The 25892-nt window shown below is 37.3% G+C and overlaps 1 protein-coding gene across 20 annotated transcripts in view; it reads right to left on the bottom strand.

The window, feature by feature from the left end:
- The window catches only part of Robo2 (roundabout guidance receptor 2), a 1359396-nt gene that overhangs the window by 495867 nt on the left and 837637 nt on the right, over positions 1–25892 (bottom strand). For all 20 annotated transcript variants that reach the window (XM_045147698.1, XM_045147700.1, XM_045147702.1 and 17 more), the window contains exon 2: positions 8767–9093. In XM_045147698.1, the coding sequence (XP_045003633.1) occupies positions 8767–9093 (327 nt within the window). The remainder of the gene's footprint in view (positions 1–8766; positions 9094–25892) is intronic.

Below are 25892 nucleotides of genomic sequence, written 5' to 3'. Positions count from 1 at the left end.
CTTGAGCCACAAATTCATGTCAACCCTTTCAATTGCCTTTGAAATTTCATTTCTTCCTTCCTAAGGCAGACTTAATTTGTTAACTTCATTCAACTTTCCGTCTATCATACTTTCACAAATAATGGCTCTCCCTGCACTATACTCCTTTGCTCCAATAGAACCAGGTTTAGTATAATCTACTTCAAATCAGCCAGCTCAGATCACAAGGGAATCCTGAGAGCATCCATAAAAAATACATGTTCACCAATATGTTTAGTTCACACCAACACCTGTATCTACAGTTCATTCCGTTCCCATACTCCCACATATCCATTCTCTCATAGACTAATAAGAGTGTTCTTCCTCCAAACCTGGTCAAACAAAGCTGCAGGCCATTGCCTTTCCATTTCTTTACAGTTTTAGATGCAGTTCCTAACATCCATCCACTCATTCCATGGCCACTCTCAAGTTCTAGGCATGTCCTATCTGAGGTTTTGACCTTCCACCAGTGGAAATGTTAGCAGCCACTGCATGAGAGAGCCAGTACAACAGAGTGACCTGACAGGGAATGAACATCAAAACCCTTAATCCTAACAGCTTTGGAAAAAAATGGGAAGTCTGAATTGAATGAACATCACTGAATATGAGTAAACAGAAAAAGAAAAAAGGAAGATAAAGCAGGTACAATAATACAAAATAGCATATATAAAATATACCTTATGTTACTGAAAGAACTAAATAGATTATATTATATTTAATATATATACATGTATATATATATATATATATATATATATATATATATATATATATATATATATATATAGTGTTCATGTGTTCTATATTTTTGACACCAATTTAGCTGCTAGGTAACTGCAAAGAGAAGGAAATGATTTATTTCAGAAAGACATGTATGGATGGCTGGGAATTGCCTTGACTTGATTTCCAAAAGTGTAAACGAATTCTTTTTGTACTTGTGTGTTAAATCAAACTCAACTTCAAAGCCATACTTGCAGCAAAGACAGCATCCATTCAGATTCTTCTTGAAGCCTATAATCCAGCCTGATATCCATACTTGCTGGATCTCTGAAAGTCCATTTTATAATAGTCTTATCTCACCAGAGAATAAGTGACCAATGGATATTCCGGATGCTAGAAATTATATATGAATAAAACAAAAATGCAAATCAATCTAATCACAAAGCACCAATTTGTAGTCACTATAGTGTGGGACCGGGAAACTGCCAGTTTATTACAATTTCAGGACTTCAAAATCCATGAAGACCTTACATGGTCAGCCTGGCCACCACTTTCCCTCACTTGCACATTCTTCCCTGTTATTCTACAGATAGGCTGACTGCCCATGTGACTGGTGAGCTCAGCTTGATGCTCAGTATTATACTGTATATGGGGATACATATTTTTTATATTTTATATATTTATTTGAGAGAGAGAGAGGGATGGAGGGAGGGAGAGAGACAGAGAGAATTTGTATGTGTGTATGCCAGGGCCTCTACCCATTGTAAATGAACTCAGGATGAATGCATCATCTTGTGCATCTGGCTTATGTGGTCACTGGAAAATTGAACCTGGGTTCTTAGGTTTCACAGGCAAGTGCCTTAACCACTAAGCCATCACTCCATAAATGTGGGTTTTGTTTGTTTGTTTGTTTTCTTACCAGATCCTCTAAATACTGCAAATGACCTCCAGATGCATATACCACCATATGCACCTGACTTACAAGGGTACTAGGGAGTCAAACCTGGGTCCTTAGGCTTCATAGGCAAGTGCCTTAAGGGCTAAGCTATCTCTCCAGCCCTTGGGAATACACTTTTGAAGAGGACAAGATTTCCCTTCATCTCTCTGTCTTCCCTGGAATCAGAGGTCAATCATGCTGTCATTGAGACTTTACATTGAAAGAAAGATTAGATACAATTCATACCATCAATAGGAAGAAACCTAGTTAAAGTTATGGCATCATACATAGAAGATCAAAGGAAAGATCTGTGCTTTTTTTTTTAAACATTTAATGAGGTGTCACAAAATTAAAAGACACAACAAAATAACATAAGGAATAAGTCCTCCTATTATACAAAGTATCTTGAGCTTACGAAAGTTTTGTAGTTGTTTGTGTTTCTACCCCCACCTTCCACATCAACTCCAGAGGAGGAAAAAAAGATGAAAAAAGAATGAAATTTCTCCTGACACACAGAAGTACAAATAGTAGAACTTAGGGAAAATCAAAAGCAAGTTGTCCCTCTAGTCATTTTGGTCAAATTCTATAAATAATAATTTCAGTCAGTTTCATGACCTTTAATGTATGTGAGAGAATGCACTTACTTGCATGCTAATGTTTTAAGAGAGACAGAATAATGTATTTTCCACCTTTCTGTTCTTGTTCTTAATATTAGCCTATATCTTTTATAGCTAGTCATTAATCTTTTCATCTGCACCTTCCATGTAGAAACAAAAACCTTAGAATATTTGGATAGGAAAGTAACCCAAGAATATTACAGCATATGTTCTCAGAACAGGCCATAGCATCTTAGAAAACAAAACTGCCTACTTTTAGGACAAATAGAAGTGCAAGGAATGATTCAGTAATCACACTCTATTAAGACTGTTAAGATAGTACAGTAGAAGTTGTTCAAGTATTTATATCAATTAATACCTACATGAATTAAATTCACAAGTCAAAGAAAAATTAACAACTATTTATTTTCAATACAATTCCCATGCCATATTATTTTCCATATTATTATATTTTGGTGTTAATTAAATCTTATGTTATTGATATTTGATGCGGGGTACCTAACACTGTGGCACTCAGCAGCATACATGTCGCACTAGAGACATTTCATGAGTGTACTGAATGACAGAAATGGGCACCAAACAAAATTCAATAGCACCAGTGAATATCGTTAATTCTACTCTTATAAATTAATGTAAATCCTATAATTTATCAAACTGAGCTACCATATCTTACTAATTCTATTCTGAGATATAAAGCCAAGGGAATATACAAATGAAACCATATGTCAACACAAAAACTTATTAAAATTAGAGGAGCATTAATCAGAATACATGAATGATAAAAACAGCCAGAATGTTTACTAACTGATAAATAAGTGAATCATTACATATTGATACTATTAATCAATTAGAAGAAAACTAGGTACTGATAGATACCAGAACAAGTGGTTCTTCAATATATTAATACCAAGGGGAAAAAAAGATATCAAAAGACAAGTGGCATGCATAGTGCATGTATCCGATATTAAATGTACATAATAAGCTGGGCATGGTGACACACACCTTTAAATCCCAGCACTAGGGAGGCAGAGGTAGGAGGAATGCCATGAGTTCAAGGCCACCCTGAGACTACATAGTGAATTCTGGGTCAGTATGAGCTAGAGTGAGACTCTACCTCAAAAAAAAAAAAAAAAAAAAAAAAAAAAAGCAAAGGGCCCATAATATTTGAATGTATAGAGACGAAAGTAATAAAAGTTTACCTAGAACTAAGGCTGGTAGGTTCACGATGAATGGAAATGGTGTAAATTGGCACAGAGTTTCTTTGAGGAATGATGGAGAGGTTCTAGGTCAGATTGTGGTATTGGTGGCTGTGGTACTTTGAATGAAATGCCCTTGTAGGCGTGTGTATTTTGAATAGTTGGTCCTCAGATGGTGGCAATTTCGAAAGGTTGTAGAGCCTTTGGGACATGGAGCCTTGCTAGAGGATATGTGTCATGGGGAAGGAGGAATAAGACCTTGTGGCATAGTTTTTGAGCCCACTGAGTGTTCAGAGTTGGCCCTTTAAGACTACTTCATTCCCCTGCCTCTTCTGCACTGACCAGCAGCCCGCCCTGCGTGCTTTCTCTGCCGTAAAGAACCCTCCCTTCTAACTGATAATCTGAAGTAAACCATTCCCTCCTATGTGCTTCTTTTGGCTGGGTTTGTCCCAGCAATAAGAAGGTAGCTGCGATAGTGGCCAACCGCTGTGAATAAGTTCAAAAGCAGGCTATAATTTAAATCCATAAGAGACATGGTATGTCAAGTATATCTCGGTCAAACAATTGTTGCCAGCACTTTAGTTCATCCCTATAATCCCAGTAAATCAAAAGCTAAGGCAACAGGGTTGCAAGTTCAAGCCTGAGATAGACAGTAAAACCACGTCACCACAAAACAAAACAAAGCAAAAAGTAATAAAGAGTTACGCATGGCTTTAACTTCTGAAAACTTAAATTGCTTTCTATCTTTATGGAGAATTAAGGTATTTTGATATAAATATAATTCACCAACATTCAAAATAAAATTTAGAAAACATACATTTACATGATATTCAACAGAAGACAGAAAAAAATGATTTACCTTATATCCATTTTCAATGTCACCTGTGTCCTCTCACAAGACACAACAGTCTACTCCCATAACCTCTCATTCTTGTACAAATAAAACATACTTTTTCTTGGATTTAACATAAACAGGACTATTATGTTTGCAGTGTTCTGTAGCTCTGCTGTTCTAGCAATCTGTGACCATAAATAATGCAAGACCTTTTCCTTCTCTAAATGACTTTTCTACAGCCTGAGTCTTGACACATGGAGAATGGAAAGAAAAAAAAAAAAAATACAGAGGAGAGACAGAGAAGAGAGGAGGAAGGAAAATGAAGAAAGGAGAAAATAAATTTACAACACTATATTACAAAATTCAGTCAAAAAAATTTTTTTACAACCCAATTGAATTGACAATCAGGAGTGTTTTCTCTTCTGCATTTAAATCAAAAGGCATCTTTTGTATATTTAGCTATTTTACCTATCAATGCAACAGCTAATTACAGCTCATTTAACAGCTATTACATTTTGCTTTAAACTAAGGAAAGAAAAAATAAAGTAAAATAAAACGTTGGCTTCTACGTGACCCCTAGTCTTTGAACCACAACCTCCTGCAACTAAAGTGGTCAGAACCTCATTTAATCTCTCTTCATGGCCATAGTGCATTGCTGAGGAAAGGAAACGAAAAAAAATAATAATAATCTGGGGACCTCATCAATTTTTCATGAATTTTCATTTAGGCCAGAACCCCCTCTTCCCCTGGTCGATAGGCATTGAGGCTCTCATATATTCACCACCTGGGGCTACAGCTGCCATCTCTGGAGGATGCTGGCCTGGCTGTACGGCAGACCCGTGTGCACCACAGCACTCTGCAGGGCCAGAACCCTGTCTGTACCTCTGAGTCTGTTCTTGGAAGTCCCTTGAAAATTACCTATAAGCTTTTTGAGTGCTAAGGCACTCTATGTCCGGATCATTTAAATATCACTCTTTAACCTAAAGAACTTTCTGCAATTCAGGTGATTTGATTTGAAAGCACTTTCTGAGTTGTTCTCCAGCAACCCACCCCCCGCCCAAAAAAAAAAAATAGTTTTTAGAAAAAAAAAATAAGATGGTTCACATCTCCATAGCAATATTTGTTCATCAGTGAGTTTATTTTTCTTTGTATTGCTCCACCAAATAAGGAGATTTTACAAAGCCAATCACCATAGATGGCCATCAACATTTGTAGTTGCATGCTGCAGCAGAATCCACTATCTTTGTAATTAAGATGAAAATGAAGGTGAATCTAAGAGAAGCAACCTTTTTCCACACTGTTTCATCAGTTATCATTTCACAATAAATGTGTGTAGACGTTTTTCGTTGTCACCGCTGGGCCGGGCAGAAAATCATACTTGGAGGTAACAACGGCCAAAGATGCTTCTAAACCTCCTACAGTGTAGAAACAACAGGCCTCTCTGGTCCCACAGGGCCACAGCGCAGACGCTGAGACAATGGGCTCCAGTTTCTTCAGGCCTCATTCAAAGCTACCTTCTGGGAAACCAAGCCTCGTGCCCCGCTACAGCAGTGCCATCTATCTCAACCGCTGCCATGTCCTCTACCTATTGCTACAGTCCATGCACTTTTTAAAATTTAAGCACTATGTGACATTTTCAATGGGCTAACAACTTATTTTTGCAGTTCCTTCATTGCGCATGCCCATCAAACACCTGATGCAAGACTGAGCCTCCTGCATGAGTGTTTCTTCCCTCGGCCTATGATTAACTACTGTGTATTCCAAGCAATGAAATCAGCCCTTTCAGCGGTTCCCTGATCACAGACTGCCTGGGCAAGCCCCTCCCATTGATTAACTTGTATGGTTTCCAACTCTACTCACAAGGGCTTTTTCTCTCAATCCAAGAAACTATTTCATAGTGGATCACAAGATATTTTTACCTTATTATCTCATTGGTACATCCCACAATACAGTCAAAGCCAATCCATTCTCTTATTCCCATAGTTGTTTCTTCTGTATGTCCCATTCATATAGATATATAAATAAAACAAACTCAGATTTAAAAAATCTGATAAAAACACACCATTTCCCAAACTGACCTTAAAATGATATGATGTATAATTTCTAAGTATATTTCTAACCATGTCTTCCATTCAACCTTCACTGCTATTTCCAGTTTTGAATTTAAGAACAACTCTTTCCTCAACTATTGTACAGCTTCTTAACTTCTAACTTTACTCATCAACCCTTTGAAACATTTATTAGTACTTCTTCAAAGATTTTTCTTGCATAACACAAAGTCTAAATATTATGGTTGAGCTTATACTACTTTTCCAAGTATGTCAAATGAGCCTCCTTACAAATGATCTACAGTTCTGCAAATGTGCATATGTTTAATGCCTCTTCTCTGTTTACCAGGGACATCTACAATGTCAATTCCCATATGCGACATCTTTACCTGATGTCAAGTCAGAGTTCAAATGATGTTTCCTTTTAGGATACTTCCTCAAAATAATATGCTGAGGAAGATTTTAATATTCTTCATTTAATATTCTTTAATATTCTCCATCTTTGTGGTCTATTTTAATTATCCCTTTAAGAGGCTATAGTGATTCTCAATTTAAGTCATTATAATTATATATTTACATTTATCATGTAAAATTAATTGTAAGATCTTGAGACTAAATTGGAATATGACTTCATCACTATTTCCCAACACCAATGTTCATAGCTTTCCACATGCCACTATCAAGCATTTCTTTTGCATGTTGTGATATATTGGCAAGACATATATAATAATCAGCAACTATTAGCAACTATTATTCTATCATGTTATGCTAACATACTTTCATTAAAATAGGTTCTGGAAAATCACAAAGTTTTGACCTAAGTTTCCACATGATTATGTTTCATGTAGACACACGAAAATAGAAAAGGCTGATAAGCTAACGGAAAGAGACCAGAAACATACAAATGAATCTTATTTCATCTTGTGTTTCTTCAAATAGCATGAACTGTTGGCATGGCATTAGAAGAAAGAATTTTATTCACTAGCTAAATTCAAGTTGGAAGATTTCTGGTTTTTCCTCTGTAGATTATAACTAATTCAAGCATTTATTAAAGCTCATTTGTTTCCAAATAAAAAATGCTACTGTCATATTACATAAAAAAAATAATGACTTATTTTTTTTTCCTTCTAAAAGAGTTTGATTCATTATTAGTGATTCAATTAGAGAAGACAGTAATCCTTTTTGGTGAAATATAAGTAAAAGATGCATGTGTGTTGGTAGCAATTTTAACGAAGCTAAAACTAAGGGAAAAAAATGCTTACTAATGTCCCACAGAGAATTTTCTGGCCACTTTCAGTAAACTTTAATATTTGAAATGAAGTTAGCTAATGATTTAAAGAAGTTCTTTGCTGGTCTGGACATAAAAGTATGAAAAAAATAAAATGTCTTCATTTTCCTTTAACTGAAATAGTACAATTTATTTTTAGTGTTGTTCTAATACTGTATAATTCTTACTGGTTTCATGTTTCTAGACTGAGTTCTGGAGGTCACTCAATGTGCCATTAGCTGAGGTGGCAGATACTACAGTGTATTTTGGGCTCTGAGCCAGAGCATTACATGTCAAGATTAATCGGGACACCAGAGAACTAACTCATCACCTATACCCCTCTCCTGGTTTTGCCAAAAAGATCCAATAAAATAAAAAAAAAAAAGTTTGAACCAAAAAAATATATATATTAGAAAATTCAAGATCTGTTCTTGTAGTTCTCATTAACTTGTTGCCACATCTTGGTCATTTGTCCATGACAGGCTTGATTTCTTTACAGAATGAGCTGGTCATATTTACTATCAAGAGATATATAAGAAAAAAAAATCAATAGAATTTCGCATTGAAATACTTCAATTTTTTTTATATATTTCAATGCTAGCCAGAATGTGTTTAAGTATTGTTGAATTACCATATTATAAAAAAAGAAAATATTTTCATTTAATTAAAATATCACTACTAAGGAAAGGTCTGTGTGCATAGCTAGTGCTTTTATGCATACAGATGTGTATATTACACACACATATGCAAATATAAGTACGTAGCAAAAAGGGGTAAAATGCTGAATTTATGCCTTGTATTTTATGTGCTAATATGTATACTTGTTTCATTTTACCATAACCAATGCTGATAATTATATTTCTCAATATTTAAATTTTCCACTCTGAACAGCATCATGGATGATCTGTTGCTTTCATATGCGAACATAAATTTTGCATTAATTTAATGTAAACCCTGTGTTGTAACCCCGGTTCTGGAAGTATGTTTGCCATGTTTCAATGGAGAATCAAAAGTTCCACATTGTGTCAATTGTCTTCCTCTTCATGCATAGAACAGCAATTAAAAGTAATTAAAGACTATTAAAGTAGATTAAATCAACATGCACATGATGGTTATGTGTTTACTTACATGCCACTTCCAGAGATGCATTTCGACTCACAGCTTCACCAAGATAGTTCCTTGCCACGCAGACGTAGCTCCCTTCATCCGGTTTACTTCTGCGCCCATGAACGATGCGCAAGAAGAATAAGGACCCGCTGGGCAGAAGCATCCTGTGAGACCGGGGGTCATCCTTGTCTGTCTCCACCCGCTCCCCATCCTTGTACCATTCAATGGTGGGTGTCGGTCGGCCCTCTGCCTTACAGTTCAGAGTGGTGGGCTCACCCTTAGACACAATGACATCAGAAGGGTGTTCCACTATCCGTGGTGGAAAGTCCTCCTGGCGAAGACGAGATCCTACAAGACATAATAGGATGAAGATAATGTCACAGATTTCCTCATTAATACTGTTCATTTCACTGTGTTCATGCTGACAAAATTAAACCTTTTTCATTGTTTATTTAAAAACTGGTCTATCACTATTTGATTTATATTTTACCTCTTTAAAATATTTTTTACTTGTGTATTTGAGAGAGTGTGTGAAAATGAGGTAGAGAGAGAGAGGGAGAAAGAGAGAGAGAGAGATTGGGTACATCAGGGCCTCCCTTCACTATAAATGAACTCCAGACACATGTGCCTTTAGCTTTATGTGGATTCTAGAGAATCAGACTTGGGTCCTTAGACACTTCCCTAACAGCTAATCCATCTCTCCAGCCCACTTTTTTTATTTTTTTAATGCATAACCTCTGTTATCTCAACTCTTGTAGGATTCATCTATAGAGCAATTAATATATGTTAATTCTAATGTGTTAGTTTTAATATGTTTTATAAACAATCATAAGCAAAAGAAAAGAGAACTAGATTTTGTTTTCCTTTGGGAAACAAGATATTGAAATGAGCACTAATATGAATAGAGTCACTCTCCTGTCCTCAAATGCTTACTATTTACTCAGTAAGCCAGCCAATTGATAATACTCAAGATCACACTGGTGCCAAGTCTTCAGACCTTAGCATCAAAGAGGTCTGCACATTCCATGCAGTGTAAGAAAATGGGAGAGACATTTAGGCCCTGGCATCAGTCACCCAGGGACATAGATGAGGGAAGCAGTAGAGGCAGAATTTGAACTCAGGGGTGCCTGACAAAGAAATCAGTCATCGAGTTAAAAAGTATTACATGATGGTACAAGAATGCATTCTTGGTGGGGGGTGGAAAGCTGGGATGTAGATCAGTCAATGAAGTATTTCCCATGTGATCATGAGAACATGAGTTTGGATCCCCAAACATACGTGAATGGAAGTTGTGTCAGCGTTGGTAGTATCCCAGCAGTCAAGGATCAGACAGAGATAGATCTCTTGGGAAATATGACAAGCTAGACTAGGTGAATAGAGAGCTCTGGATTCAGAGAGAGACCTTGTCCTAATAAATAAGGTGGAGAGCACTAGACAAAGACACTCATGCACAATGAACTCTGGATTAAACACACACATGCATGTAAATACATATGAACAAGCATACACATGTACTCAATCCACACACATACACAAATGAAAGAAATGAAAAAGAAAGAAATGTCAGGGCTGGGGTGATGGCTCAGCAGTTAAAGGCACTTGTTTGCAAAGCCTATCAACTTGGGTTTAATTCCTCACTACTTACATAAAGGCAGACATAAAAAAGCACATTCATGCAGAGACCAAAAGCAGCTACAAGGGGGTCTGGTCTGCCCATACATACACTCACTTCTCTCTCTCTCTCTCTTCTCTCAAATAAACAAATTATGTGTATATGTTATTAACACCAACTGGAGCAGAGTAAATGGCCTCTTCCCAGAAAGGTGGCTTTTACACCAAAGTACAAAGACTAAAATCATATCAATGGAGGTAGAACCACATTGAAACTGAAATAATAACTTGAGCAGAGCACCCAGGGAAGCATGGATAATATAAGCAGGGAGGAACTTCACTTGGCCAGTAAAGGCTCAAGTTTGCCCTGGAGCTTGAGACAAATATCCTTTAAGGCCAGGCATGGTGGCACACACCTTTAATCCCAGCAGAAGTAGGAGGATCGCCATGAGTTCGAGGTCACACTGAGACTACATTGTGAATTCCAGGTAAGCCTGGGCTAGACTGAGACCTTACCTCGAAAACGAAAACAAAACAGACAAAAAAAAAAAAAAAATCCTTTAAATATCATTCTAAGATGTGTGCCTTTCAGTCTATGTAGCTTACAAAATTTGAGATGTACAGTCTGTACATCTGTACAGTCAAATAATTATTTTTGACTCATAGTCAAATACTGAGAAAAATGAAACAAAACCTAACTCAGAGAAATGATGTTGGAAGTAAGTGTGAAAACAATATATTCTATCAGGTCTTTTACTAAAAGTTTACTAGCTCTGCTTTGCTTTGTGTTTTTCATTTTCATTAATATATTCATTATAATTTGCCATTTTATTGAACCACAAACTTTCTCCTCAATATTTCAAAAGAAAAATAACCTTAGTTAGAAAGTAATGTTAACATCACACATGCATGAATAGTCAGTCAAGCTTCCTCTTTAGACAGAGAGGACAGAAGTATATCTGAATAAGTGCCTAAGGTCCTAACTACTTATGGCTGATACTGTTATAGTTGAAATGAACCTTAGTGTTAAAACAGCAAGGTTAGGAACACTGGGGAGTAAGAGTGCGGTGAGATAGCCATGCTGACCAGATAAGAGAAAGGACTGGGTGCTGGGAAAAGCAATAAACCTGGTCTCGTCAGGCTTCAGCCACTCCCACAAAGACCCTGTTAGGAATATACCCAAGACACATTGGCCTCCAATATATTCTTACATCTAATTTTAACATAGTAAATCATGAGTAACAATGAGACCAGCCACATCACTCCCATAGGAAAGGAGCCTCACATGGGATAACCAAGGAATACTATTATCACATTTTGGTAACTATGTTTTCAGATGATCAGATGGCCCTTTATGGTTAAACATCCTTGATGTGACACTTAGGTTGTTTCAACTATATCAGAAAAAGGTACCAGGGCATGTGCCTGCACTGGAAAATTACCAAAGGGTCTATCTATATCCTTAAGAAAATTGGCATCATCACTCACATCATGATTTTTGCATCCCTAACCTTTTGTGGAGATCATGGGAGGAATGACCTTAAAAAGGCAGATGCAGTCCACTATAATTTGGAACACAAAAAGGTCACTTTATCTCATAAATATGCCACCCACATCATAAGTATTCATTAAAAACTTCTTTACATCCACAAGGCAGAACCCACGAGGCTGCCATTTGCCTTAAGGAAGCCCACTTCAAGTGCTTTTTCAAGTGCTTGCTTTGTTCACCATTCCTTCTACTTTACTTCTTCTACTTGTCTAAGTAAACTTCTGATCAAATAATCTGGCTCTTGACTGAATGCACTGCTTCAAAAAGACAAAACCTAACAGACCTCACACCTTCCACAACAATATCAAATGTGGTAACTTTTCACATCTCAATTATTATTTTGGGGGGGTATGGCTTTTAAGGTAGGGTCTAGCTCTAGCCCAGGCTGACCTGGAATTCACTATGTAGTCTCAGGATGGCGTCAAACTCTGGACAATCCTCCCACCTCTGCCTCCTGAGTGCTGGGACTAAAGGCATGTGCCACCATGCCTGGCTTCACATCTCAATTATTAATTGGGCAACCAGTCAAGTTTTAATTAAAACATTTCATTAAATTCTCCCTAGATATGGTAACAAAGAAACAATGAGTTGCCAGAAGCTCTGAAAGATGGCATCCAAATATTTACTTTTACTACAAAAGTAAACTGTGAAATCCTCATGTTACTTGCCCATAATTGAAGAGTCAGTAGCAACAGAGTAGAAACTCAAGCTCTTTCATACAGAATGTGCCAGGCTTCATTAAAAACAGAAAGCTGGAGAGATGGGTTAATGGTTAAGGCACTTGCCTGGGAAGCCTAAGAACACATGTCAGAATCTCCAGACAGACTCCATGTAGCCAGATGCACAATGATGCAAACATGCAATGTTGCACATGCATACATGGGTAGCACACACATCTGGAGTTTGTTCACAGTGGCTAAAAGGCCCTGGCATACCCATTCTCTTTCTCTCTCCCCCTGTCTCTCAAAAATTAAAAAAATAATGGTTAAAATTTAAAACAAAAGAAAACAGAGGAGAAAAAGATAGATTTCCCACCAGCTGTAGGCTATTTCAAAAAACAAAAGGAAAGAAAAACAAATTCTTCTAAATGTGATTTCAATAAAAGGAACCCTGAATACCATTACTCATCATTTCACCAGATAACATCTGCCATAGTTTGAAAGTGTGATTCTCAACTACCTTCACTGGAATCATCTGGAATTTCTTGTTCCAATGAAATGATTCACATATTTGTATGTCTTCCCAGCACAGGTGTAAGATTAATCTCTGTATTGCTCCTATATTAATGAACTTACAAAGTAAAGGATATTTATTTCTTTTTTTTTTTCTTCTTTTTTGGTTTGTGTGTATGTGCACGGTGCCTATTGTGCTGTGTTATGTCTGTGAGGTGTGGTGTGTATGATGACTGCATGTGCCTGTGCCCTCATGGCACTCCATGCACTCGCCTGCAAAGGGAGGTGCTGGCCTGCAGTGGCCCGAGCCGAATATCAGCCCTGCTACGGCACTCTTCCCCAACTCTTGTTGGGGTCAGGGTCTCTTAGTGATGTAGGAACGTGCTGCTTTTCATTAGCCTGGGGAATTTTCTGGCCTCTGCTCTTCTTTGTAAGACTGGGGTTACAGCCACAGGCACATGTGCTCACACCCAGCTGTTTTACATGGACTCTGTAGATTTGAACTCGGAAGGTCCCAGGTCCCTTCAGGCCCCTGTGCTTGCATAGGAAGCACACGTGACCTCTGAGACATCACTCCAGAATGGATTTTTTTTTTAAGATATACTATTTATTTATTTATTTATTTATTTGAGAGTGGGAAAGAAAGAGACAGACAGAGACAGTGAGAATGTGGGCACACCTCAGCCTCCTGCCACTGCAAACGAGCTCCAGAAGCGTGCACCACTTCATGCATGTGGCTTTCCATGGGTAGTGTGTAATCAAACCTAGGCCACTATCAGGCCTTGCAAGCAAGCCCCTCCAACCACTCAGCCATCTCTCCAGCCCAAGCATGGCTATTTCATAAAAACACAAAGTTTTGGTCTCCAGTGACAAGCCAAGATGTAAATGCTCAGTGTCAGGGCGTAGGAAGTTACAGCTTTAGTACGCTTACCCAAACAAGATCATGCACTTAGCCTGGCCAGTGGAAGGCTTTCTACAGCAACATCAGTCAGCTAATGCAGATGCATTGTTGAACACTGTTCTAAGTGCCCTCATTTACATAATGGTTATTTTCTGCTTTTCAGGGAGTTTGTAATCATTTTGGGAAAATATTTAATTCTTGAAAGTTGAGTGTTTCATTATCTCTTTAAAATCTGTGAAGGTGAAATACAAGCCACAATTCATGAATATAATTAAATTTTGTTTTACTGAGTCAATAACCTCTCATTTGTAGTGATCACTATGGAACTTTTGTTCCTGGGAAGTGATTTCCATCACATAATACAATGAAGGAGGATCAAGCACAAGAAGTACACTTGCTAACTGCAATTCAAGTACATCAGCATGAACCACTCCTCCTTCATTCTTCAGTTGAAATGTTGCACTTCCTGGAACTAAGCATTGGTGTTCAGTCACAATCCAGTAAGCTCTGCCAACCATTAACAACCTCCACAAGCCAAGCAATGCATTCCAAACTTTTCTGAATTTTTCTAAGAGAAGATATTCTTGGCAATTTTTCTTTTTCTTAAAAATGTATGTAATGTCATATACACAGTAACCATTCTTAGGTTAACAACATGTTTCATTCCCAAAAAATTTATACAAGTATAAATAGTCTAGGAGGTTTCTTTAAAGTTTTGGTAATTTGGAAAAGACCAGAGAAATATACTATCCTGATCCCCATCCTAGTATGAGAGTGAAGCAGCATGGCATAGGGCAATTAATGTCACCCAGGAATATAATAAGACCCAGTTTTCCAGAAATTAAGATTATAGACTAGGCATATGTCTCCATGGTCAATGCATTTGCTGCATAAGTGTAAAGGTCTGAGTCTGGATCCCCAGAGCTTAAATAAAGCTACATGCAGTAGCATGAGCATCTCTAACCCCAGTACACGTAAGGTGAGATGGGATGTAGAGACAAGAAAGCCCTTAGAAGCTCACAGGCCAGATAGTCTGGCATACACAGTGCCATACAAATGACCCAGTCTTAAATAAGGTGGAAGGTAGGTACCGACACCCAATGTTGTCCTCTGGCATCCATACATGCACTATGGCACACACAGGCAGGCATACACGTACACGTGCACACGCACACACACACACACACACACACACACACACACAGATTAAAAAAGAATGTTATTGTCTACACATTATTATATTAATGCTTCTTGCACTCATATATTTTGTAAATTAAATATGAATATCTCACCAGTTTAAAAGATTAAAAGAAATCACAGATAGGTGACAAAAATGGATAGATAACAGGTAGGTAGGTAGATGGTAGATGATATAGATAGATTATAGATAGATAGATAGATAGATAGATAGATAGATAGATAGATAGACAGATAGATGGATGGAGACAGACAGACAAACAAATCAATAATTGGAATGGTAAGCATTCAATTGTCTTTATTTTTTTCACTTTTATAAATCAATACATATATTTCTTTTATCTAGCACATAAAGTACTGATCATATTGACAAGAGTGTTTCTTTACTGAGGCTAATTCTTGTATTAGTGTTACATTGTTTGATTCATTAGATACCTGGATGATAGCTCTAAACTCTCAAAATGTACCCCATTCAATATTTATTTCTGTGAAAGAAATGTAATCTAGTACCACATTGATTACTGACTTAAATAGTTAGTAATGAAACAGAATTAATGAATATTTCCATCAGTTAAATCCTTACAACTTTGAGAGTTTTTCAGGAAGACTAAATCTCAATGTATTTGTTTGGGGGAGGAGGAAATTGAAAGCACTGAGACAATTTGTTCTTCTAGAGGTCTAAGATGGGACAGGATATGATAACAAGTTCAATGTTTGAATAATTCAATGACATTTTATACATTTGAGTATTACTAAAAGTCTCTCAAGGTAATTCCTAATTGGCCTACATAATTAAAAGATTCTCCTCCTCACTTCCAGAAGAATGAGATCATACATTCCATGTGATATCATGGATTAATAAAATAGGTTTACTTTATAAGCTCTATCCAAAATAAGACCTAGAAAATTTACTTTATAATTACAATTTTTCAATAAGCCCTTTTACTATCTTAAACAGAAGGAGTTTAGTTTGTAAAGAGAATTGTCACGGAGAAAAGAGACAGTTTTCTTGTTGTTACTATGTTTGTGTCAGTCAAACCCAACAAGTAGTTGTTTGGTTTGTTTATTTATTTTGGTGCATTTAAGAATCAAGCTGTGTGGGTACAGCTGGAAAGAGTTAGGTGACTGGAGTACTTGTTCTAAGTCACTGGCAGTTGCATTACCTTTGCCTAGCACAGACCCTACGGGGACACCAGTGGGTGCCCCATCCCAATGGACTCATGGGGACAGCTTTCTCTAACCCTGCAGGTCCCTTGTGGACACGGATTTGTTCTGGCCCCTGATATACTAGCTTGATAGCCAGTGCCTACTAGTGACTCCCATGGGAACTGGGCCCAAGGCTCACCCCCAACCTGGCAGCCTGGCTCCTCTCTTGTCAACAGACTTTGGTTGTGAAGGCCCTCTGTCATGCAACGTGGTGTCCAGCAACTCCTTATTACACAATCTTCTCGAAACTAAGTCACAGAATTAGCTGTCAGAAAAAAACCTGGTCTCAAAACCCCATTGAAAGCATAAAGAGAATCAAATAGACAAACAGTGCATTGAAGTTTCTTTCCCAAAACCTGGGTACAGGGAAATGTGGCCAATGAATCCAGGCGCTGTGGCCTAGGATGAGTTCCTCATTTATGCCCTGGTCCTCTATCCAGTCTTTAGTGATTATAAAACAGCCAGTATAAAATGCTAACTTTCAGTCCTTTTATTGTTTTGTTTTGCGTTGTCTTTACCTTCTGGGTCATTGTATGATAGGTTATGTAACTCTAAGCAATTACCTAAACTTTGTATGGCTCCATTTTTTTCACTCCAGAATTGAAGCAACTCACAGAGTAAATTGCTTTAAATTCATTGCCCTGTTGTAAGAGTTCACATTTTGTGCCTGTCACATCTAAGATATCTTAGTGCATATACCCAACAGTCAGCATACTGAGAACTAATTTGAACTTATGAACATGAAGTAAAAATTGAAGCATATATACTTCAAATTCATATCCATGCTTTTAGAATTTTATTTATTTTTGATTTTTTAAATGCCATGAGACCCTAATTTTATTTATTTGGAAGACAGAGAGAGAAAATGGATGTCCCAGTGCCTCTAGCAACTGCAAGCAAACTCCAGACACATGCATGTGCAGACCATGTATATCTGGCTTACATGGGGTCTGGGGAATTGACCTGGGTCCTTAGGCTTCAGAGGCAAGCACCTTCAACTGCTAAACCATCTTCCTAGTCCTATTCTTAATTTTTTGCTGTGTGTGTTTGTGTACACTATATGTAGGTGTGCATGCAGAGGGGTGTGACATGTACACACAGTGTGGAGGCCAGAAGAGGACATCAGGGATCCTGCTCTATTGTATTTCTACCTTATTTTCCTGGGACACTCTCCCACTAAATCTGAAGCTCGCTGTTTTTCAGTTAGACAGGCTAATCAGAAGGCCCCAGTGATCATTCTGCCTCCACGCCCACTCAGTACCGTGGTTCCAAGTGTGCACAGCCATGCTTTGTACCTGCGCCGGCACTCGAACTCAGGTAGTCCTGCTGTTGAGGCAAGCGCTCTTACCTGCTGCACTGACCATCTCACTAGCCCAGTGTTCATAGTCTGAAGGAAATCATACATTATTTGTCTCTTATATGGCTTATATCTGTTACCAAAACCTACGGTTATCAATTTCTTTTAGAAAACACTTTAGAAGGGCTGGAGAGATCAATTAGTGGTCAAAGTATTTGCCTATGAAGCCTAAGGACCCAGGTTCAATTCCCCAGTACCTACATAAGACAGATTCACAAGGTGCAACATGTGTCTAGAGTTCATTTCCAGTGGCTAGAGGCCCTGATGTGCCCATTCATACTCTCCCTAATAAAATAAATATGTAAATAGAAAACACTGTAGGGCTGGTGAGATGCCTGAATGGTTAAAGGAACTTGATTGCAAAGCCTGAAGGCCTGGGTTTGATTAGTCAGCACCTACATAAATCCAGATGCACAAAGCGGCACATGCATGTGGAGTTCTTTTACAGTGGCAGGAGGCCCCAGTGCCCCATACTCGCTGTCTCTGTGTCTGTCTCTTTCTCTTTGCCTACCTCTCTCTCAAACAAATAAAACTATTTAAAAAATAAAATAAAACACTCTAAAATTTAACAATGATAGAAAAGATTTAAAAAGTAGTTAAGGCTGAAGATGTAGCCCAGTAGTAGAGTAGTTGCTTAGTATATACAAAGTTTTTGTGTTTAAGTATCTAGTACCACATACACAAAGTCCATGCAATATTTGGAATTTAGTTTTAAATCTCTATAGAATTTATTCACATTTATAATAAATGTATAGTTTTATGAATCATTTTAACAAAGAATAATTGGTAACATATGCATTAATCACATTAAAATAAAATTTTTCACCCACATAAAATATAAAGTTAATCAAAAATCATCAAAATTTCCTTCATATTCATTCTGATTCAGCAGAAGGAAATTAATACAGACACATAAAGATATTTCTTTATGTTTCATAATTAGCTAGGCATGGTGGTACATGCCTTTAATCCCAGCAATCGGGAGGCAGAGGTAAGAGGACCACCATGATTTCAAGGCCAACCTGAGAGTACATAGTGAATTCCAGGTCTGCCTGGGCTAGAGCGAGACCCTGCCAAAAAAAATAATAATCATAATCAGTCTTTACTGTTAATAACAATATTAAAATAAAATACAATGAAAATATTAAAAATGAAACATATTCCTTGTTCTCACCTCTACTTTGCATATAACCCCAATTGCTTAGGCAATAAAACCACAGATTAACCGCTGGGACCTCATGAAATTACAAGGCCTTTGTATGGCAAAAGACACTGTGAACAGAGCAAAGAGGCAACCTACAGAATGGAGAGAATCTTTGCCAGCTATATATCTGATAAAGGATTAATATCTAGGATACACAAAGAACTCAAAAAATTAAATAATAAATCAATATCTTTATTCGGTAAGTTTTAATCACTTCTTTGAATATTAGGTTTTCTAGAACCACCTTGCCAATGCATGCAGGCTCTTGAGACAGATAACTAAAACCCCTCCCCCCCCCCGAGACAATGCAGAAAAGCTTTGTATAGGTTAGGATCTGTAACTTAAATCAAATGAATCAAGCAGTAGACACTTAGGAATATTTATGTTATCTATATAATATTGAAGAGAACTTTGTTACCACTAATATGAAAGGTTTCCAGAAAAACTTTAGGGGTTACATTCCTCTAGAGAAATAACAAATGAATTTCTTTCTTTATGAATTCATTTCCTAACAATTCAGTGCAGAAGCAATACATTAACCTGGACAATCATCTAATCCTATTTCAAATCAATTTGCTACATGTTACATGGTTGAAGGCATTCTTCAAATAGTGATTTGCCACCAAATCAAAGGTTTTCGTGGGCTAGGCAGATCTGTCGCATAATGACAATACAAAACCTATTCCAGGAAAGATATCTTTGAAATTCAGTTTTATATTATCATATTTATAATACTGAGACATGGTTTAAAAGTGCATTTGGCTTTGCAAAGGTAAACCAATGAAATAATCTCAAACTCATTAAATTGTGTATTATTGTTTGATTTGCTAAAAACCGTCAATATCGATTTGATGGAGACTGTGAACAGGTCCTCCAAAACTGGTATGCTACTTAAATAAATTTCTAATGGACTGATAACATTTCGGTCTGCTGTTCTATTTCCTAAGCAATATATTCTGAAAATGCCAAAGAAATAACATTAATTTTAGTAAGCACAGGTGCACAAGTCCTCTGTGTCAATTTCTAGAAAACACCACCACCGCCATCTTAACCCATGTGTGTTAAGGCTTTTAAAATACTTAGTTTGTATAAACATAACTATAAGTCTTGGTACATTTTCTTTGAACCTGAAACAATTCATCATAAAGCTAAACAGAGAATTGATAATCCTACTTAAAATTTCATAAAAATTTTTCAATATATGACATAGTTAATTTTTTTTAAACTAGAATGAAAAATCCTAGTACATGGCAGATAGTTCCTTAAAAGAATAATGGCTAAACTATATGAGCTATTGGGAGAAAGTGGTCAACAACAGTCTGAGCCACCTGAGGTCTAAGCTACTCTGAAGCAAACACTCTGACAGGATGTACATGCCAGTGCAATAGTGGCCCACAGCCTCAATGGATAAGCAATAGCTTTCTGATTGGCTCAGAAGCAAAAATAAAAAAGAATAGTGACTAAACTATAAACAAAAAAGTAATAGTTTTCATAAATCAATGGCATTCCTGCCTGAAGTTCAGTTACTGCACATAAATACCAATTTTAGTTTGTTTACTTCCTTCAGTCAATATTCAACTACTGAAGGAGTTGGCCTAAATGTGAGTCACACTGCATTATTCTGTCATCTTCTTAAGTATGATTCTTAAGCCAAGGGTGGCTTTACAGGATGATACCCAAGAAACTGGATAGCATGTTTCTTTGTGTTCCTCTGCCTTGAAGAATGAGAAGAGACATCTTTGGCGGTTTGCTCAGGCTCTCCCTCTCATGATGACTCTCACTTGAAATACCGGAGTGTGAGCTTCTGTACATTTCTCACCTCTTCCAAACCCTAACATAATTACCTTAAACTTCAACAGAATCAAAAATTAATAATTGCTCATTCAAAACATAGTCTGGAGAGTGGGCGATGGCTGAGTGAATAAGAGCACTAGAGGCACAAGCAGGGGTCCAGCGTCTTCCTCTGGACTCCACGTGCATGCACATGGGACATGGACATTTGCACAGGTATGTGTATACACAGCACACATACTACACATGCACGAACAACACACACGGGCACATAGACACGCATGTATACACCAAAAACATACAGGGTCTGTGCATCTCTACTTTGAATTTCTGTTACTTCTTGTTCCTATCCAGTATACTGAGTCATTCTGAGTGACATGCTTTCTGAGTGACATGCTTATTTTATCTTTCTCAGGTGACAATGTTTTTAAGATTTATATCCTGTCCAACTTTAACTACTGAATTAAGTTCTAATTATGAAACCACTACTTTCTCAATAAATAGATATTTTAAGTACAGTTATAAACTTCAATGTCCTTTGCAATTTTTAGGGGAAGCAAAATTGTAACTATAAAACATAAAAGCCAAAAATGCTTGCATCGCAGTTCACAATAAACTAGATGGGTCATACTTTAATAGCAAGCATTATTGAGGAGGCAAGCCAAAGAACTAATATGCAAATTATCCTCACTGCAATTTAAAGAAATATTGATGCCTAGTTACATGATTCATCTTTCTAAACTATTTTATCAAAATAGGCTCTACCAACACTAATGACATTTCCTCATGAAAATATCTAAAAGTAATGCCTGACTAATCCACAGGAACTATGTTTTGGTAGATTCTATATGAGAAGTTTAGAGAGGATTAAGGGATATCAAATAGGATTTGTTGAATGTTCATTAACACAACTAAATGACTCAGTAGGCATGGGGATACACTGTCTAAATATAACCCTGACAGTAGTGGGCAAAACGAAATTACTCTCTTTCCCCATTAAAACAACACTTTACTCCTTGAAATGTCTAAATCATAATTTAATGACACTGTTCTTAAAATAAGGCTAAACTTCTTGTCAACAACAAAGATGAATACAGTGATTCCAGTGATGAACAGCCACATCAAATGTAGATATATTTTTGTATGTAACCATGTTACATGAGAATCCTTTGTTTGAAGCCTGAATCTTGGAAAGAAGGGAGGTTTGTAAAGGTTTGTAGGTATCACTGTGCCTCCCACCATCACGACCGTAAGTGGCTTCTCACAGATGGCCAACCTGGATGCAGACTACAGCTTCACATTTCTGCCAGGCACACAACTAAATTCACCTTCACCACATTCTGGACTATCAGCAAAATTCTTTACTAAACACACATTAGACAGTTGTCAGTACAAAATAAACTGAAAATACAGCCATGCATATTCAGCTGCAAACACCTTAGAAAACAATGTATTCAAATGATTCATCTCCTATAGAAGGACTTTGAGTTTATATTTTATCCTCACTCCATGCAATATATTTAAATAATAAATACATAAAAACTGAAACTAAGCTCTTTAAGAACAATATATCTACAGTTTCATTTGGTGAATTGCAATTGTGATAAGCCATCTGTAGTAAAGTTACGTGAATGATTGGTTAAACTTATTCTGCAAATTTCAGTTACTTTGGTAGATAAGGAATATGAGTTACTTTAATGGTCAGGATACATTTCGTCTGAGAATCTACTTTCTTCTTATTTTTGATTATTAATGATATCTATTGGTGTCTTTTAAAGTGAGTGGTTTAATGAAACTTTAAATTTCCTTTCAAGAGACGTTTTCTGTTTCAGAACAAAATGACCACCAGATCATATCAGTACATAAGAGAAATACCGAGTGTCATTTTCAGTTAAAAGACTCAGTGTTAAGAAAGAAAAGCTGGTTTTTCTGCTGAATGGAGGAAAGCAGCAAGTAAGAGTATTAGAAATGTTTGCAAAGAATGTTTCTCAGCTTCAATTATGTTTCACAAAAATATAAGAGACTTAATTTGTTAGGTCTCTCACAAACATCTGCAGTATTTAGAAAACTTAGGGAAAAATGTTACTTTTCACTCAGTCCATCCACTTTGAAGTCTTATCAGACGAGGAATCAATTGAAACCATGATCTTAAGTTTTCCTAAGTTATTACCATGTGGCCACAGGATTAACCTCCACTCAGCTGCTGTAAAAATGCAATGCTTTCGTGTCACAAAGCAAACAGAGTGGAACACGCAGAATTATTCTGGATTATGCAGGAAGGAAAGAAAATGTTGACAGGCAAAAGAATAGAAATGCATAGAGTTCTAGAGGACCAAACGGCAAGAGGAGCGAATGCTTGGGACAAGGTGGTATCTTTGAGACAGGGTCATAGTTTTTTCCATGTAGGAAGATATTTTTATGGACAAAGATTCAGTAAGTCAAAGTGTGAAGTGGAATTTTTATGGGAATAAAAAAGCGCCAAAAAAAAAACCCAAAAACTCAAAGGTGTATAGATTAGTGGAATAAAACAATGCCTGCTTAATAATTCCTGCAGGTATTCCACTACAAAGGAAGCAACAGTAATTGTGTGTGCACACACAAGTGTGGTATAAATATGTATAAACAGATCTACATATAATGTTACATGTTTTAGAGGGAAAAGTGTCAGTTAATTTTCTCATGAGTGCTTATCATAAATGAGACAAAAGTAAATAGAAGCCATCTTTAAGTTACATGTAAATTATTGATCTGAAAGTTGAAACTGAATCTAGTCATTCAGACTCACAGAGCCTCCCAGGGTGTGTGTGACTTCAATCTGCTCTTCTCAGCACTTCTCACGCAGCTCATCTTCTCTTATTGTGTCAGGTATTATGTCTGTGACAACAGCTGCCAAATCTCTAGTTGAGTATCTCCATCTAGGGAAAGGTCTAGGCTTTGTTCGGGTACCCTCTTGAACTCTTTAGTCAGCACCTCAAATTCTATTTCTTAAAGGGATCCCTAATCCTTCTCCTTGTCCCAAACCTCATCTATCTCTCCTCCCTGACACCATCATCTCTGTCTGTCTTCAGGTCCCCAGTGCTCAAAATGCCAGCTGTGAGTTCTAACCCAATTGCTTTCACTTCTACCCAGAGGGGTCTACGGTCATGGTCTCACTTCCACATTATGTAGTTACTCCCTTCTAAATAACTTTTCTTCTCACTCACTACTCAAATTCCACCATAATACATAAGAATTTTCGAACATCTGGGTCTAGGTTTTCTCTAAACTAAGAAGTCTGTTAGATGGTCAAATGTTCTCAACATGTTATAGAGCCCACTGAATGCTTCCCTTTCCCATGGCCAGTATAAATCTCTGTAATTGGCCAGCTGAGTTACAAATTTAAATTTTCTAAATATAGTCTGGATTAAGCAAATTTTCTTGGAGATACTATGAGGAAGCAAAAACTGCAAACTGCTATGCCAAGGCTTGGCATTTATTTGGACATGTACTTGTGTTGCTAGGTGCTGACAGTCACTATTTTTATATGTGGTCATGTTTGTCATTTTCTGAATTTACTAAAATTTTTAAAGAACAAACTCATTGACTCCAAAGGTAAATAAGAAATGACGAATACTGTACTTCACTGGAAGTAATCTGACCCTGATATATTTATCATAATTGCCACTATTACCACCTGACCCTGTGTATAAAGCAGCTTGGGTATGACTCCTGAAGGAACAAGGTAGGCAATGACTTAAACTGCATGTTTGTTTGTTTGTTTGTTTTTCCGCTCAGGTGAGTGTATTTAAATATGAACAAATATTACTAACCATGGGCTTATTTTATTTTATTTTTTTTTGTTTTATTTTTATTTTTATTGTTTATTTTTATTTATTTGAGAGCGACAGACACAGAGAGAAAGACAGATAGAGGGAGAGAGAGAGAATGGGGCACACCAGGGCTTCCAGCCTCTGCAAACGAACTCCAGACGCATGCGCCCCCTTGTGCATCTGGCTAACGTGGGACCTGGGGAACCGAGCCTCGAACCAGGGTCCTTAGGCTTCACAGGCAAGCGCTTAACCACTAAGCCACCTCTCCAGCCCTCATGGGCTTATTTTAATTTCAATGTCTTCATCATGAAATCATTACTAAACACAACTTACACCAGTGTCACTGAGATGAGTTCATCTGCCTCAGTCTTTGTATGCCCAGCATATGGAATTTGAGCTCAAATGCACAAAAACACTGAAACATATTTCACAGGGAAAATATATCTTGTCTAATGTCTATCAACGATCAGCAAATGGGGAGATTATATCTCTATCCAGTCATTAGTTTGCAACCAAGTGATTGCTTTAATTATCCTCATCAGGTCCCAAAACAATATTAGACATCCAATGATCATTCACAAAACAAAGGCATGAACAGGAACACAGTGTATGACTGGCCAGGCTCAATAATCCCACCTTCATGAACTGATGGTTTTTAAGGATGACAGCCACCACCAACAACTGGACAAATGACAATTAGACAGTGCTGAAATGTCCAAACAGGATCCCTGAAGGCTAACTTAGTATGGGCTGTCACCTGATCTTTCACAGAAGAACAAAAGACAAACTTTAGTGACTTTTGTTATCACAAAGTCACCCTGCTTTGTACATTATTTTACAGACTTATGTTTTAAATTTGTTTCTCTCTCCTTTTTAGAGTTTTGCTGGAAGCCAGGTTGATGCCTTCTTTGGTTCATTTTGGTCAGCTGAGATCACTGAGTACACGTTTTAGGAATACCGCCCTAACGTAGCGATTAAATGTGAGGCCAATGCAGATGGTATCTGTGCATACATCATGTATACACACAGAACTCAGGTTTAGGCCTGGATCCTAGAGGGCATGTTATTTCTGCAGTAAAAGAGAATGGAATTTTTTTTTTTTTTTTTTTAACGAATCAGCCTCTGTAGTCAATGCTGAGAATGCTGCAAAAGCCAATTCTAAGAGTGATTACAAAAACCACCAAAGTAATGGAATCTGGAGTGAATGCAGGAAAAGACTGTAGTCAGCTGGGGTGAGGTCTCCTGTGTGCAGGGTGCGAATGGTATGTGTGTGCACACGCCTATATATTCTACACTAAGTACGATGCCTAAAATGGTCACAGCCCACAGAATGTTCTCCAAAAATCCCAA

Source organism: Jaculus jaculus, chromosome 4 (assembly GCF_020740685.1).
Source record: "Jaculus jaculus isolate mJacJac1 chromosome 4, mJacJac1.mat.Y.cur, whole genome shotgun sequence".
NCBI classification, from domain to species: domain Eukaryota; kingdom Metazoa; phylum Chordata; class Mammalia; order Rodentia; family Dipodidae; genus Jaculus; species Jaculus jaculus.
This window is presented reverse-complemented; position numbering and strand designations above follow the sequence as displayed.